The sequence below is a fragment of the Centroberyx affinis genome, unplaced genomic scaffold (assembly GCF_046629955.1).
Source record: "Centroberyx affinis isolate AG114_WGS23_722 - 3 ecotype Tasmania unplaced genomic scaffold, CSIRO-AGI_Caff_v1 ptg003945l_1, whole genome shotgun sequence".
Classification (NCBI taxonomy): Eukaryota; Metazoa; Chordata; class Actinopteri; order Beryciformes; family Berycidae; genus Centroberyx; species Centroberyx affinis.
The window spans coordinates 89546-102379 of NW_027281771.1; the positions used below are offsets into that span (position 1 = coordinate 89546).

General features: G+C 47.3%; 1 protein-coding gene across 1 annotated transcript in view; it reads right to left on the minus strand.

Moving 5' to 3' along the window:
* LOC139663174 (zinc finger and BTB domain-containing protein 16-A) overlaps nt 1–12704 on the minus strand; it is a gene marked incomplete at its 5' end in the record, with an annotated part of 67843 nt that extends 55139 nt beyond the window's left edge. Inside the window, one exon of the mRNA XM_071541740.1 lies at nt 12618–12704. Within this exon, the coding sequence (XP_071397841.1) occupies nt 12618–12704 (87 nt within the window). The remainder of the gene's footprint in view (nt 1–12617) is intronic.
* Between the last annotated feature and the right edge of the window lie 130 nt (nt 12705–12834).

Genomic DNA, 12834 nt, shown 5'->3' on the forward strand with positions numbered 1-12834 from the left:
ACCCTGAACTTTCTGAGATGTTACCTCACACACATAATCTACCATTTTATGTCAAAGCATTGTTACCATGTTTTCGGTGCCGTTTGTTTGTTTGTTTGTCTGTTTATCTGTTAGCAGGATTACGGAAAAACTACTGGCCCGATTTTCATGAAACTTGGTGGAAGGGTGTAGCATGGGCCAAGGAAGAACCCATTCAATTATGGAGCGGATCCGGATCCGACTCACGAACAAGCAATAATAGCACGAACCTTGGCGGGAGGTCTGCGCTCTCCGAGTGCCCTTCTAGTTCTATTATTGCTTCCATGCAATATGCCATAAGCTATGGCAGCAACGTCAGAAAAGTGCGCTCGAATTCTCCATAGAAGAGATGAAGGCGGGTGATCCGACTAAGAAGCGGAACTCACATCCTTACGGGCTGATAATTAATTAGGTCTAAATGTCATCGCCATGCATGCGCCATGGGACTCTGCGGGATCTGTGCTCCTTTTGTCCGGTGAGGATTTTCTCAATATTCCGCCCCTACCTTGAGACAGAGGGAGGGGAGTCGAGAGAAGACAGGAATTACCCTTTGCTGTCTCGCTCTGTCAAACCTTGACGAGCGACAAATTTACGGCCGTCCCGTAGTAAAACTGACCGGCGTCGACTTCAGATTGAGGGAAGCCCTTTCCTCCACCGTTGAGGCCGATGCTACAGCCGTCTACGGGAAGTCTGCCAAAGCAGCCCATCGGAGATTGACGGGGGTTAAGCTCCCATAATCAATATGACACCGCTAAGTGCCCTTTGATTGAGCTGCATGTGGTGTAAAAAGGACATTTCTACGTGCCCGGCTGCTCTTTGCCGCCGAGCGATCCAGCGTCGGTCCGAAGCTAAACGCTCTTCTGAATGTCATTGTCGCGGGTACATTAACTTTTATATGAGTCTCCGAGACGGACCCGTGAGTGAGGATGGATGGCCATTTTCATTAGCGGTGCCGCTCCGTGCCATTAAGGGCCCCGTCGAACGGACAGGGAGAGGAATGGTTTGCGTAGGCTCGAGTGTAAAGAGAGCGAGGGCCCGGGGGGGAAGATTTCATTCCCCCTTTTCTCCTCCTCGAAGACGGACCGCGAGTTCGGCGGAGCTCGCGACGGCAGCGGCTGAATTTGCCGGTGTGAAACCCCCCCCCCCCCCCCCACCCCACCTCCCGTGTCACTAGGCAACCGGATCCGATGGGCCTCCTTTGTTTTGGGGTGAAAGGTTGGAAGCACTCGTGCTAATCTCCTTGCTTCACAATTAAGGAACACAAGGAGAGCTGCTCAAACCTCTTCCCGGTTTTTCAAACAACAACAACAAAAAGAGAAGAAAAGCGGGAATGAAAGACCCCTCCATTGTCCCTCCCTTCTCGTTTCCCCCGTCCCCTCCCCCTCGCCCCCCCCGCCCACCCCCCCCCCCACGCTAATCGAAAAGGTATTTGCACTGTAAATTAAAAGGGCCCTCGCGCGTTGCTGTTTTAACACCGACGCGCTCGCCCTAAGATGTCCACAAACAGCTCCAATCTAATTACAGAGGGAGATTTACTTCAAATAACACTGTGGACAAAAGAGCCTTGGCCATTGTTGACGTGGGGGCCAGTGTTCCACGTCTCTCTCTCTCTCTCTCTCTCGCTCTCTCGCTTTCACTCTTTCTCTCTTGGGCGAATCCTTTTATATTCAAAGTCCTCGCCACGCCAAGGTTAAAATGCGACGGGGATATCTGAAAGTAGGAAAACCTCTCCCCCCCCCCCCCGCCCCCGACAAAGGCGGCTTTTTTTCTATTCCCCGGATGGCGAAGGCCATCGCTGATTTCCACAGCTTTTCTCTCTCTCTCTCTCTCTCTCTCATCCTTATCTGCCCATTTCTTCTTTTTTTTTTTTTATTTTACCAAGCAGATCTCGGAACAAAGCCGCAGTGGCTGACATGCAAATGCAACGGGGGTGGGGGGGAAGAATGGCGGCGTCCAAGGGAGTTAAGATTGTCCAACAACGGGACGCGCTCGCCGGGGTTGCATTGTGACGTCGGGGGCCCGGGACACGTCCGCCGAGGTCTGGAGGGGGGGGGGGGGGGGGGGGCACATTGGGCCGGGCCAGATTTGCGGCGCGTCCTGCTGACTTCCATTTTATGGCCCCGTGAATCGCCCGAGCCCTCTGGGAGTCTATAATCCAACCCCCCCCCCCACAACATTTTATTGGGTCTCTCTGGATGCTGTCTCCGGCTCACAAAGCTCTCGCATCCACGCAGGGGATTCTTCCCCCCCCTTCCCCCCCCCAAGCCGGACCCGCCACACCAGTACGGACATCCCAATTTGCTACTGGATATCCCCCCCCCCCCCCCCCGGTTTCCCGCGGCGATTGCCTCAATGGCGAACCGTGCCCGCCGTGACACTAAGCCGCGGCGCTGAGGCTCGGCCGGGCGCACGGGCCCAGTTGGGTATTTTATCAATGAATGAAGGTTTGGGTGTGTGTGTGTGGGGGGCGGGGGGGGGACGTAGCGGTGCCAACTCTCATTCACACGTTTTTTTTTATCTCATTTACACACACAAACACACACACACACACACACACACACCCCTTATTCACATGGGCCGCCGTGCAGAACGCTCTGCCACGGCGGATGATTACTACCGGGGTGTTGGTCACGCCGCACCCGTATCCATCAGCCCCAACTGAGCGTCTTCCTCCGCCTGGAAAACTCATTTAGATCTTATCTGGGGGGGGAAAAAAAAAATTTGTTTGGAGAGGGAGGGAGAAGAAAAAAAAAAGAAAAAAAGAAAGAAAGGGTAGTAGCAGAAGAAGAAGTGACTGTAGTCCAGCTAGCGCCCCTTGATTTAATTTAGCCGCTGATAGTGCCTCTGACCACTCGTACTCTAGCTTATTTTCGGAGGGCGAGTGAGAGTGAGTGCCGAGGAGGAGGGAGATGGAGAGAGGCGGAGGGAAAGAGCCGTTCGTTTAGAGAGACGGAGGTAAGGGGAGCGGGGGGGGGGGGGGGGGGGGGTGGTTTTTAAGTCTTTAAAAACCCGCGGCATCCCGGGAAAACGCTTTCTCGTTGGATAGGCGTCGATTCCACAGCCTGGAGCGACCGTGACGCTTAAGGTAGCGGTTCTCAACGTGGGGTCCGGGGACCACCAGGGGTCCTTGAGGGGGTTCCAGGGGGTCCGCGGCAAACCGATGAATTGTTAAACTTCACCTTTATTTCATTTACAAGAAGTTAACACAATTAGAGAATGTAGAAGAATGACTGTTTTGATCATAGTTTCACTGTTATCTCTCTACCTACAATACAGATAGTCATGGGATTCTGGACATAATCATATCTGACAAAAAAGCATATTCTCAGATTTAGGCTCAAGAGACAAAATCTCAAATCTCAAATGGGGGTCTGTGGCCCTAATGTGGACTAAATTAGGGGGCCTTGATATGGAAAAGGTTGAGAATCACTGCTTTAAAGTAGCCGCCCTTTGCCTTGATGGAAAGGCAAAGGCTTTGGAAAGAAATTCATACATAGGATCAACTTCACTATTTATATTTGTCTAAGAAACACATTTCAAGAATTTAAGCTTGATGAATTGTTAAACTTCAGCGTTATTTCATTTACAAGAAGTTAACACAATTAGAGAATGTAGAAGAATGACTGTTTTGATCATAGTTTCACTGTTATCTCTCTACCTACAATACAGACAGTCAAAATCAAATGTGACAATGGAAATATTCTCAGATTTGGGTCCCGAGAGACAAAATCTCATCAATTGGGGGTCCGTTATGAAGGTAAATTATGTTGCAAAATGCGAGAGCTTGTAGACTTGATGTGAGAACTTGTGAAATACGATGTGAGAACTTGAAGAACAAAAAAATGAGTGCGCTCTCTCACAGCTACAAGTGAGTTTTGCAACACATTTATCGCAAGAAGCGTTGCAAAAGTCAAGCCGTGCAGATTCGTCACTTTGTGATGCAAGAGAGCACATTTGTGAAGTTGCAGTGACCGATTGGAGAGGCTGTAATGAGGTTGTACTGGAAAATGGACTCAAGTAAAATAAATATATATGAGTATAAATGTTGGATTACAAGTTTGCAGCTGTCATTGTATTCATGTAAATATCAATCTACACATTTGTGAATCATTTTTGTTCTTCAAGTTCTCACATCAAGTCTACAAGCTCTCGCATTTTGCAACATATTTACCTTCATAGTCTGTGGCCCTAATGTGGACAAGATTAGGGTCCTTGATCTGAAAAAGCTGGAGACCTCCTGAAACTCCAACAAGGACCCCTGGTGGTCCCCGGACCCCACGTCGAGAACCACTGCTCTAAATGACTTGTGGGAATCTCTCCATCCCACTTTGGACACCATCAACTTAAATAATGCTCCTGAGACTCCACCACATTGCAGCTTTAATAAAACGCACTGAATGAAACCCTTGGACAGGAGTTTTCCTCTTTGAGTCATTAATTAAGGTCCTGGAAAACCATGTTGAGTCTCTCTGTATGTTTTCACAGTCACGTGAAATGTATAAATTATGGTAAATGTCCCATCATTGTGTCTGCAATGAAGCTGGGCAGCTGGATCTTTCCGTTTCCAGTCAATAATATAATTTCAATGGAGAGCTTGTGAAATTGTGATGGGCAAGTCGTCTCATTTGTGATTACTACAGCGGAATAAAATGGAGCTGATCATTTTTTTCTGCCCCACGATACCTATTGTCATATTTCTGTATCGTGATATATTGAATTTTGATATATTGTCCCATCCCTTGTATTTAAGCAATCAAAGTCAGGTCATATGGTCACAAAATGTTGCCAAATCTGAATTGAATATTTTTCTAGGCAAATTGATGAAGTAAAAAAAAAAATCCTCAAGAGCAACAATAAGAGAATTTTTTTTCTGTGCCAATCCGTTCTGTGTGTATGTCTAATCCAAATAGAGGTTTGATTATGTAACAAAATTTTTGTACCAATGGTAATGTTCAAAAATAGCACGGGAGAACCATTTCCCACATTATTCCTGAAAATGCTTCCATGCCCAAGACAGTGTCACAGTGGATCCAGCACTTTATACTGTATATCGATATACTGTATATCAGTGGTTCTCAACGTGGGGTCCGGGGACCACCAGGGGTCCTTGAGGGGGTTTCCAGGGGGTCCCCAGCAAACTGAAGAATTGTTAATATTCAGCATTATTTAATTTACAAGAAGTGAACACGATTAGAGAATGTAGAAGAATGACTGTTTTGATCATAGTTTCTCTGTTATCTCTCTACCTACAATACAGATAGTCATGGATAGGCTGTATATGCATGAAGTTATATATATGTGTTTGAGTGCAGCTGCAAATGTATTGTGTTTTATGAGTATTTTTTTTTAGCAGCTCAGAACAAAAGCTTCCATCTCCTCCTGTACTGGTGGCGGGGGAACCAACGCGGTCACCCCCCGGATCCGTGTCGCGACCCCGGCTGCCCCTCCGGCGAGCTCGGGCTAATCTGCCCGGCAACCACGGGCCAGCTCGGCTCGATAACGAACGGGGGGTGGGGGGGGGGGACGCCGAAAACACAGCCGCAGCCTCTCGCTAATCGGCGTTTTTTGCGGGCTCGAGGTGGACGCCGGAACGCTCGGAAGTCACTGGACTGACCTTCAGAGGATGAGAGGAAGAGAGGAAGAGAGGAAGAGAGGAAGAGCGTCGGCGAGGGTGTGGAGGAGAGGAGAGAGGAAGAGAGGAAGTGCGCACGGTTATTTTATTTACGTGCCGTTGATTTCGTTGCAAACAGCTCTAGAGCCGATCGGTGGTTTTGGGGGGATTAAATCGCTTCCATGCAGAGAGGCTGTGTGCTTTCTGTGTGTGTGTGTGTGTGTGTGTGTGTGTGTGTGTGTGTGTGTGAGTGTGCACATATGTGTACCACCGGCCCGGGCTTGGGAGAATATTTGCTTTGCTTATCGCCGGGCCTAATGCTCACTGACAACTTAATAACATCACAATTAACTAAATGCTAAACAGATGCCAGAGCCGGCCTAATGTGATTGAGACAATCGACACTTTTGACGTGACCCCTGTGCGGCTCTGCCATTGGCCTAATTTGCCTGAGTGACACGGGAGAGAGAGGAGTGTGTGTGTGTGTGTGTGTGTGTGTGTGTGTGAGGTGACTGATTGGGAGGCCACCAGTGTGAACACTTTACGAGGGAGAGGGTAAAAAAAAAAGACGAGAAAATATCGGTGGAACGGTGAAAGAAAGAAATAAAGTGACCAAAGAGGCTTTTTTTTTTTCAGCCATCATAACCCGGGCCGTGTTGTTCTCCCTCCTCCCCTCTCCTGTCTCTCTCTCTCTCTCTCTCTCCCTCCCTCCCCTCCCTTTCCCCGGTTGCGCCTCTCCAGCCAAACTATTTCTGGCTTGAGAAAAGAAAGTGTTTACTCTGCGGCCGAGGCCCGCTGGAATCACGCTGTGTTCCCACTGGCTAAAACCCGCCGTTGCCACTCCATGGTTTGCATATTTTCCCCCGTATTACAAGACTTTAAAAAAAAAAAAAAAAAAAAAAGGGACGGAGGGAGATAAAGGGAGAGAACGAAAGAGAGAGGGAGAGAGAGAAAGAGTAAGGGAGTAGCCTCCCCTTCCCATTATATCTGGATTTTCTCCGCTGCTGCTGCTGCTGCTTGTGTGTGTGTGTGTGTGTGTGTGTGTGTGTGTGTGTGTGTGTGTGTGTGTGTGTGTGTGTGTGAGGCTTCATATATAAACAGGAACACAAACAACAAAATTCTTCCAAAGCCCGTGGACTGGAAATCAGAAAACATTTCTGCATGTGTCACATGGGAGCAATGTAATCCCCATCACTTCCACCACTCCTCTCAGCTCTGGTAAGACAGTGGGCTGATTGTGCAGATTAAAAAAAAAAAAAAGTGCAGATTTTCAAATTAGAAAAGCATGCACACGGACAGATGTTTTATCGAGGCACCGCACCGGAACAACTTTCTGTACATCTGCACTGAAATCTGCACTTTAAAAAAAAAAAAAAAAAAAAAAAAAAAATCTGCATTGAAAAATAAAAAAAACCCACTTTCTTGAGCACAAACCACTTTCTGTGTGTTATGATACGATGACCTTTTCTTTTTTTTACGCGCCGAGCTTAAGCTCAATCAACCGGAGCGCGAGTGTGTGGTGGGGTTTTTTTTTTACCAATAAGAATATTACTAGCGATGAATCAAACTGCAAAAAAAAAAAAAAAAAAAAAAGAAATCAGAGGGAAAGGAAGAGAGAAAGGCAGGCAGACAGTCTTTTTTTATTTAGGCCGTCTTTGACAGCAGATCGTTTCGAGGTAGATTTGAAAGTTTGCAGACAGAAGTAACTCTACATCAGTGGTTCTCAACGTGGGGTCCGGGGGACCACCAGGGGTCCTTGAGGGGGTTCCAGGGGGTCCCCAGCAAATTGATGAATTGTTAAACTTCACCATTATTTCATTAAGACAGTTAGAGAATGTAGAAGAATGACTGTTTTGATCAGAGTTTCACTGTTATCTCTCTACCTACAATACAGATAGTCATGGAATTCTGACAAAATCATATCTGATAATAAAAATATTCTCAGATTTCTCATCAAATGGGGGTCCGTGGGCCTAATGTGGACTAAATGAGGGGTCCTTGATATGAAAAAGGTTGAGAACCACCGCTCTACATGACACCGCCATCCTCCTGTAAGGCCATGAGAGCCCCATTAAAGCCAAGACAGACTTGTGTTTCTTTGTTAACTCGCTAAAAAAAAAAACCCTTCCAGGCCCAGTTCCCGATTTAGTGCAGAGATTTTGATACGATGCCACCCAAATTTAGGGGAAATATGTGGCCAAAAAAAAAAAAAATTAGCCCGTCGGTAGCTTGTAATGCAACTCACAAGTGACTTTTGGCTCCGGAACACAGGGATGCCTGGGTTTCTATGTGTGTGTGTGTGTGTGTGTGTATGTGTGTGTGGGTGTGTGTGTGTGTGTGTGTGTGTCTCGGTGTCACGTCGCAAACACGCTGCCGGAGAAGGTGAGATTCTGCAGTTTGTTCACGAGTTGCAGCGGGGGTAAACACAGCCACATGATGTTTTGCTCGCTAGACCAGGCGTCCCGGGCCAGTTCTCCCCCCCCCCCCCTCTCCCCCCCCCCCCCCCCCCCCGCCGCCAAAAAGGGGACCTTGTCCCGTTAGGAATGACGACAACTTCAGGAATGCCACCGCCACGGCCTCCGGACTACCCCCACGGTTTTTTTTTTTTTTTTTTGGGATAACCACCACCAGTGTTATGTCCCGTACACGGAGAGAGAGAGGAGAGGAGAAGAGAGGAGTTCGGTAACACACGACATAAATCGAATCCTCCAGAAACTGCTCCGATATGGGCTGAGAGAACGAGAGAGAGAGAGAGAGAGAGAGAGAGAGGTTGAGTCAGAGTGCAGCTGACCGGGGGCCAAAACAAGAGGAGATGCCCACAATGGTGCCCATTGAAAAAGGCAGCAAGAAGCGGGCCACCGGCTTCAGAGGCCAAATATTGTCATCGGAGAACATTGGCCAAGAGGCCGGACGGCTGCCAAGAGTACAGGCCGAGATCAAATCTGGCTTTGATTGGTCGACAGCAACCCCCCACCCCCCCCTCACTCCCCCCGCAACTCTTGATGTTCTGCCCTTTTTGTGTCTCGGGGTACTGTACGGACACTGTATGACCTTCTTGTTCATTGTGCCCGGCCTGTTAAAGTACCGATCAGCCGCCGTGATTTCGTTTACTTCGAAGTCAAACTCCTTTTTTCATGTGATGAGAGAAAGAGAGAGAGAGAGAGAGAGAGAGAGAGAGAGAGAGAGAGACATTGTTTACCTCCCTCGCCCCTCGTCCCTTTTAACCAGGCACTGCGGTTTGCCGGAAACGGAGCAGGTGGTTGAGCGCGGTTGCTCGGCTCACCGTTGAGCTCGGGCGTATGAATAATACCTCACCTGCCTCTGAATGTCACTGTATGCAACAGGGCTCGCGCACGTATGCACACACACACATACACACACACACGCACACACACACACACAGAAACAAGGCAACAGTAAACATGTCGTCCCCTGTGAATGATGCAGGATCCCGTCTGGGCCAGCCAGTAACAAATATTTCACCTTTAACTGTAGCCCCCCCCCCATTCATATCAAGGACCCCTAACTTAGTCCACATTAGAGCCACGGACCCCCATTTCTCTCTTGAACCCCAATCTGAGAATATTTTTAATTGTAAGATTTGATTTAGTCAAGAATTCCATGACTGTAGTAGAGAGATAACAGTGAAACTATGATCAAAATAGTCATTCTTCTACATTCTGTAATTGCGTTAACTTCTTGTAAATGAAATAATGGTGAAGAACAATTCATCAATTTGCTGGGGACCCCCTGGAACACCCTCAAGGACCCCCGGTGGTCCCCCGACCCCACGTTGAGAACCACTGCACTGGAACACAGTAAGTAGTTAGATCGGGGTATCTGTTTCCAAAAGCCAAATTTTTAGACTTTAAGACCTTTTAATGGCGCCTGTAATTAGATTTAAGACCAAATTAAACTCTGTTTTTTTGTTATTTAGGGTGTCTTTGTTAGCCAAGACAGCAGCTAATTTCAAGCTGTTTGATAGCATGAAGTTTGTATTTTTTAAATGACAAAAAAGGAGCATCAAATTTGTGAATTTTGATCTTTTTGTTACTTTTAATAACAATTTTTGCTAATGAAATGCTAATCATCGGGGAAAGCGGATGCATTGCTTTGATGCAGAACTTATGAGCAACTTCTTGTCCTGACTGTGTTGCACATTAATATTTTCATAGTATTGTATTGAATGGTTATATAGTTGTGCATAATAGTTGTAGTTGCCTTGTTGTTAGTAGTTGTAGTTCTATTGCAGTTGTATTTACCAGTTGTTGCTAGCTAACAAGCTAACTGCTGTTGTGGTCCCCTTTCCCAAATGATTAGCATTTTGCTAGCAACAATCGATATAAAAAGTAATAGGACAACGATAATTCACAAAAGTGATGTTACTTAATGTATTTTAATACACAGACCAAAACATAGTATAGCTAAGCCTGTGTGTAGCACATATTTTTTTAAATGTATTTATTATTTAACAGGAACAGTGGACAGTTAGTAACTGTCCCAGAATTAGCTAGAAAGCTAAATTTCATCTGCAGTCCCTGGGCAGGTGATACAAAGACAGGCAAGTTTTACAAAATACTTTACACAAAAGTTAAAATTGCATTTATTGGTGGGGGTGGGTGTTTCTTGCAAATCCCACTCATATTTTACATGGGGATTTTGGACTACACACTAAATGCTAACAGAAATGCTAACTTTAAAGCCTAGAAAAGAACATCAGACTTTTCCTCACTATACTGCTAAGGATATACCTTAAAAGTAAGGATGGGACAATATATAGAAATTCAATGTATTGCAATACAAAAATGTGACAATACGCATCGTGGGGCCGAAAAATTAAGCTGCATATAATTTTGTAGTAATCACGAATGAGACAGCTTGACCATGACAATTTCATAAGCTCTCCCTCCAAATTATATTATTTACACTTTGTAATGACATTATTAAATTGCTGTTTATATTCTAGCAAGCTAATGCTATTTCTACAAACATTTGTGTCTCAGAAACAAGCATAATTCTGCACAGTCAGACTTTGTTGCCATTGAACTTCTATTTATTACATCGTAGCGTGAATCGTGACCCTTATATCGTGTATGGAATCATATCGTGAGATAAACATATCACCCCATCCCTACTTAAAAAAACAATAAGCAAACTGGCCCTAGTCGTGTTTTCACTGGAGCCCATTTCTCAACCTCCCCGATCCCGACGGGACATCAGAGGGAGTCGGGACACGGATGATTAGTATTACTATTGCTACCGCTGCTGCTGCTGCTCCAGTTGCCTGGCAGGAAGTCTGGTCTGGCCCCTCCGCCCCGCCCCCCCCCTTCCATTCGCTCCAGACTGGAATGCCTATATTTAGAGCGCTCCTTTCCGCTGTTATGGCTGTCGGATCATTAGCCTCGTTTAACCCTTCTTTACCTCCGGCGAGCCGATTGGCTGGGGGCATGCCCCTCAGGAATAACCCCCCCCCCGCCCCCCCCCCCCACGCCTACCTATCCCCTCGCAAATATTGGGGGGGGGGGGGGGATGGGGTCAAGAGAGGCTAGACACGCATGGAAGAAAGAAAAAGAAAGCGGGGCCACCCCAATGGGAGCTGCTACCGGGGAGCTTTGAGGGGGGGGGGGGGGGGGTCACGGCTTTCAGATGGGAGGATGAAGAACAAGATGATGACATTAATGATGAAGTGTCGAGCAATGGGGCTATTTTTGGGGGGGTGGGGGGGTGGGGGATCGGTTTCTGGCTGGAATACCCTTTTCCCCTTGTCTCATTTTTTGAAAATAAAGAGGTGGGGCTGGGGGGGGGGGGGGGGGTGAGGATATAACTGTCAGGCAAATTTGTCCAGAATCTGGAAGCGATTGTTCCAAAATGTTGAACTGAAAACCTGGACGGACAAGCCAAGCCACAGAGAGGTATGGCTATGACTGGAAGCCCCTAAGGGTCTTACACACACACACACACACACACACACACATATATATATAAAATACTCTGGGGCCATACCCTCGCCCCAAGTCTCCAAAACCAAAACGGGGGTAGGGGGGGGGGGGGGGGGGGGGACCTTAGACAATCCTCCCCCCCCCCCCCCTAAATTAAAGGCTTCATCAACAACATCGGGCTTTTCTGGACTCATCGCGCATCTGCCGCATGGGGGTGGGGGGTGGGGGGATTTACTCCTTTCCCTATTTACATCTTGGCACCTCCACCGTCCTCCTCCTCCTCCTCCTCCTCTCTCCTCTCCTTTCTCATCGTCATAGTGGAACCGCTGATAAACAACAGCGAGCCCTGCCAACTTTCCCCGGGTTTGTTGATTACTGTTGGGGCGGGGGGGTGGGGGGTGGGGGGGGGTGGGTCGGTCCGCCTCGATTCTTCGGGCCAGCGGGACTAATCCGAGGACGATGCGATCTATCTGTCCGTCAATCCGTCGCCCGAGCAAGCTGGAGAAGGGGCGGATGACATCCCGACTCCCCCCCCCCCCCTCCTCCCACTCCCACCAACACACACACACACATGCGCGTTGGCATGTACAAATACACAAATAAACAGATTGGAGGTGGGAATCAGCGGGGACCTCGTGATTCAATTGCACTTTTGTTTCGTAGGGTTCAAATTTTATGGAATGCTTCTCGATTTTTATTCAGTCGTTCGGAAATTTCGGGAGTTCGTTTGACTATTTTGGGACTATTTTTTCTCGCTGCACTCTTAAAAAAGAAGCAGAAACGTTATCCTTCTTTACTCGTTTGTTCGTTTTCTACAGCCAGTACATCGGTATTCGGACGGTAATATCGAATATCAAAAATCAATACGCAGACAGAATGCGTGTGTGTGTGTGAGAGAGTGTAAACGCTGTGTACAAAGACACACATATGTGTTGCAACCTTGATGGGGAAGTACATGTCTTTCTGCGTCAATGAAGACATTTGTGTGGCAGGATGTGATGATGTGACATGATATGTGTGTGTGTGTGTGTGTGTGTGTGTGTTCCTACCGGTGTGGATCTGCCGGTGAGCCTCCAGGGATTCCTCCGTCTGGAACTGGGCGCCACACTGGTCACACACTATGGCCTTCTCACCAGCTGGAGGACAACAAGAGACAAAAACAGACTGGGGCTCAATAACAAATATGTACCTTGGTTGATTGATTGACTTTATTCGATAAATGAAAACACAATATACAAATGTACATACAGTACTAAAATTCATCGG